Consider the following 4,453-nt stretch of genomic DNA (forward strand, 5'->3'; position numbering starts at 1 on the left):
CTTCTTACCTTAAAAAAACTCACATCTAAACTATTATTCTTATCTCTAGCCTGCATCAAATCCAAAGTAAAAATCAAGTATAAAACAGATTACTTTGTTGGGCGTGGTGCATACTTGGACGAAAAACTTCAAGGTAAAAGCTGAATGCATCCTGAAACAGATACCTTTTTATAATAATAATAGTGCTTATTTATACTGCTCACATAGGACTGAAAAGTCCCTTTACTCCAGCAGTAGGCTACTACTATTATTGTGGTCAAATTCTGAAATTATTTTGAGGATAAAATTCCATACCTCGACTGGGATCGAATCCACGCCCTCCTGTTTACCAGGCGAGCGCCTTGACCACTACACCACCGAGATAGGTTAAGAAATTTGATAGAGGGAACTGTAACTACTGCGGTCTTATGTCGTCCCGAAATTGAGCGTAGGAAGACAGGATAGCAGAAAGCCAGCCGTCCCGAGAACGAACCCTATCTGTTTAGGATAAAATCTGCCCCGGGGAAGAATCAAACCCACCGCGAGCTTGTGCTTACAAGGTGGACGTGTTACCCTCAAAGCCAACTTTTGCTGGCTATATCGATTTTTCTTCTACAGGTACTTTTATTCATAGGCCGAGGCAAGAGACTGCCCAGTCCCGACCTGCGTCCTTAGGAGATTCTCCAAGTTAAATAGGCTGCCAAAAAAGGGGGGTTTGTTTTTGAGTTCTAAAACTCAGATATTGCAAATAGCTAGTAGGTTCACCACAACATCACTCGGATCAGTGGCTGTCTATCATTTTTCGCCGCGCGATGTCAATAAAACTGGCCACATTGAATTGATCATGAGATAGAGCGTGCTGTCCATTGTAGATGCAGATCACATTGGTGTCCTTACTGTACTCCATGTCTCGCAGGAGCTGAAATGGTTTCGTCGCGCGATGTCAATAAAACTGGCCACATTGAAGTGATCATGAGATAGAGCGTGCTGTCCATTGTAGATGCAGATCACATTGGTGTCCTTACTGTACTCCATGTCTCGCAGGAGCTGAAATGTTGCGTCCTTAGGAGATCCTCCAAGTTAAATAGGCTGCCAAAAAAGAAGGGTTTGTTTTTGAGTTCTAAAACTCAGATATTGCAAATAGCTAGTAGGTTCGCCAACATCACTCGGATCAGTGGCTGTCTATCATTTTTCGCCGCGCGATGTCAATAAAACTGGCCACATTGAATTGATCATGAGATAGAGCGTGCTGTCCATTGTAGATGCAGATCACATTGGTGTCCTTACTGTACTCCATGTCTCGCAGAAGCTGAAATGAAACGGAGGGAGTGACCTTTTAGAATAGAATAGAATATACCCTTGTATATTAATATGTTAATATGTCAGTTTCCAAAGTTACTAGTCAAGTGAAGACGTTGTTCTTTTTCCTATATAGAATATACCCTGTTTCCTGTTTATACTGCCAGAATGAGACTGAAAATTCCTTTTACTACCGCAGTCTAACCAAGGTCTTAGGTATTTGGTAAAGAATAATTTCAACAATTATAAATAAGGAACCTTGCTAAAGAAATCAGTCAATAAGATTGAACTATAAGTATTAAACTACCTCGGTGGTGTAGTGGTCAAGGCGCTCGCCTGGTAAACAGGAGGGCGTGGGTTCAATCTCAGCCGAGGTATGGAATTTTATCCTCAATATAGAAATCAGTCAATAAGATTGAACTATAAGTATTAAAAGGTTAGCACAACGTCGCGGGTTCGGTTCTCGCCCGGGGTGGATTTTATCCGAAGGTTCGTGTTCGAAACGGTTGACTTTTTCCTATCCTCTTCTTACTCTCGGCTTTCGGGACGATAAGACCTGCGCACTTATGGTTACCTCTATTAAACCTAAAAATAAAAAAGTTCGCCCCGGGCGGGAATCGAACCCGCTAACGCCGTGAGAGTGCTTACTTCTCACAAGAGCCGTGTAGAGTGTTATGATTCTTACTCTTATTGCTTTTGGGACGATAAGACCTGCGCACTTATGGTTACCTCTATTAAACCTAAAAATAAAAAAGTTCGCCCCGGGCGGGAATCGAACCCGCTAACTAGCGCTTACAAGGCAGGTATACTGCTTTCCAAGCTAATTAGGCTGGATTTTTTCTCTTTTTTCTCAACCAAATCATTGTGTTGGTTTAAGTAACATTTCATTATCTTATCAAAGAGATAATGGTTGTATGAACTTACCTTGGGAGTGATAAGGAAGTATTGACAAGAAGTTGAGGAATGGTCCACAATGCGAAGTAGAAGCTGAAATACTTTGCGTTCATTTATTACATCCATGCCCTGGAAAGATCATTCGAAAGGAATTGAACCCGAGCACTCCTACATCGTTCAGCTTAGGCGACGAGCACCTTGACCGCTCGGCCACTCTAACATATTAGAGACTCAGGAGAAATAGTTGTATATAGAGATGCGACTTCCCCCCCCTTCATCATACCGTCCGATTTTAGGGCCTTTTGGAAGGTGAAAAACAGATCTTATCAAAGAGATGGTTGTATGAACTTACCTTGGGAGTGATAAGGAAGTATTGACAAGAAGTTGAGGAATGGTCCACAATACGAAGTAGAAGCTGAAATACTTTGCGTTCATTTATTACATCCATGCCCTGGAAATCAAGAAAAATCGTATATTTCTAATAAAATATAAAACTGCTAAGTTTTTAGTGACAGGCGTTTTACCTTCCATTCGGCGAAAAGTGGGGTCGGAAAAAGCTAGCAGCACGGATTGCCCGAATGGTCATCCATGCGGATACTGACTACGCGCAATGTTGCTTAACTTCAGAGGTCAATTGGGAACTACTACATTCAAAGTGCTGTCGCCGCTGGATACATTGAATTTTAATTCGTCCTGCCACATTACATACCTACCTAATTTCTATCTGATATGATTGATTACCTGATTAATTTCATCCACCAGTCTGAAAGGCACGTCGGAAAAAGCTAGCAGCACGGATTGCCCGAATGGCCATCCATGCGGATACTGACTACGCGCAATGTTTCTTAACATCAGAGGTCAATTGGGAACTAGTACATTCAAAGTGCTGTCGCCGCTCGTTACATTGAATTTTAATTCGTCCTGCCACATTACATACCTACCTAATTTCTATGTTTCTATCTGATATGATTGATTACCTGATTAATTTCATCCACCAGTCTGAAAGGCACAGAGGTCAGACCTTGCATGGCTAACATATACAGCGCCGTCGACACAGCCCTCTCCCCACCACTCTGTCTGTGTCCGTCCAATTCTTTCAGGTCAGACTCACCCCGGAATTTCACCCGGATTGTTATACCGTAGTTTTCAAAGTCATACTGAAAAGGAAAGCAGAGAGAGAAACAATCAATAAAATTTACTGACGGACTGTGTAAGTATTACTGTAAGACTGAAATTTACTGTAAGTAAGTACTGATGGACTGTCCAATCAATAAAATTTACTGATGGACTGATTACTGTAAGTATTACTGTAAGACTGAAATTTACTGTAAGTAAGTACTGATGGACTGTCCAAAGTTTGGGTTGCCAAAAATATTAATCTCGGATTGCCAAAACGATACAGCATCAGACAGAATTGTTACAGTTAAAATAAAATTGAACAGCTAAATAAAGAATCCGAGAAAGCTCTAATGTAGTAGGGTAGCGTGTCTGTCTTGTAACACCTGGCTTTGTTCTAGCATGTCCTCCTTAATTAAATATGAAATTTGATTGCAAATGAGACACTTAGTAATGCTGTGATATCCACTAAAGTTGTGCAAAAAAACCTCTGACAAATAATTAATTATTTCATTGTGAAAAAAAGCTCTGCTTCACCACAAATATTTTTTTTTTTGTTTTTTTTTTTTTTTTTTTTTTTTTTTTTTTTTTTTTCCAGTGTGCCACTCTAGCTGGTGTGATACCCACTCAGCCAGGTAGGTAGATTGATCGTTTAGAGCTCAATCAACAGGTTGTTCATGATGGGTATTATTAAACTGAAGAGCGTACCTCGGCTCGCGTTGCTTCAAAGCACATTCTTTTACATCCATGGCTATCCAAGAACGGAAAGGTTTTGTTAGAAAATTTCCGCCCTGGCCGGGATTCAAACACTCGTCTCGGTCACAGAGGCAGGTGTCTTACCTTGTGTTGAGTTGTGTCGAGATTTCCGGATCAGCAGAGGCGTTGAAATATTCCACATTCTTCTTGAGTGGATTGGTAGAGGAGATCACATTGCCCGAATATTGACTGGTGAACACAGAGTACATGGACTCGTCTGAAACAGAAAACATTAGCTGTTGCACAAGTATTTCGCTGGTTCGATTCCCGTCCGGGGCGGATATTATCCTGAAGGGATAAGGTTTGTTCTCGGAAAGGCTGGCTTTCTAGGATCCTTGTCACATTTGTGAACTATATACCAAATTTCAAGTCTCTAGCTTATACCGTTCCCGAGATATTGTTAAATTAC

At 41.1% G+C, this 4,453-nt stretch overlaps 1 protein-coding gene across 1 annotated transcript in view; it reads right to left on the reverse strand.

The window, feature by feature from the left end:
* Nucleotides 1–1,066: 1,066 nt before the first annotated feature.
* Nucleotides 1,067–4,453, reverse strand: part of LOC103514763 (structural maintenance of chromosomes protein 5-like) — a 13,396-nt gene continuing 10,009 nt past the window's right edge. Inside the window, exons 8-12 of the mRNA XM_008479666.3 lie at nucleotides 4,129–4,261; nucleotides 3,997–4,039; nucleotides 3,150–3,329; nucleotides 2,525–2,623; nucleotides 1,067–1,288 (exon numbers count right to left, since the gene is read on the reverse strand). Of these exons, the coding sequence (XP_008477888.2) occupies nucleotides 1,151–1,288; nucleotides 2,525–2,623; nucleotides 3,150–3,329; nucleotides 3,997–4,039; nucleotides 4,129–4,261 (593 nt within the window). The 3' untranslated portion in view covers nucleotides 1,067–1,150. The remainder of the gene's footprint in view (nucleotides 1,289–2,524; nucleotides 2,624–3,149; nucleotides 3,330–3,996; nucleotides 4,040–4,128; nucleotides 4,262–4,453) is intronic.

Source organism: Diaphorina citri, unplaced genomic scaffold (genome assembly GCF_000475195.1).
Source record: "Diaphorina citri unplaced genomic scaffold, Diaci psyllid genome assembly version 1.1 scaffold1221, whole genome shotgun sequence".
NCBI classification, from domain to species: domain Eukaryota; kingdom Metazoa; phylum Arthropoda; class Insecta; order Hemiptera; family Psyllidae; genus Diaphorina; species Diaphorina citri.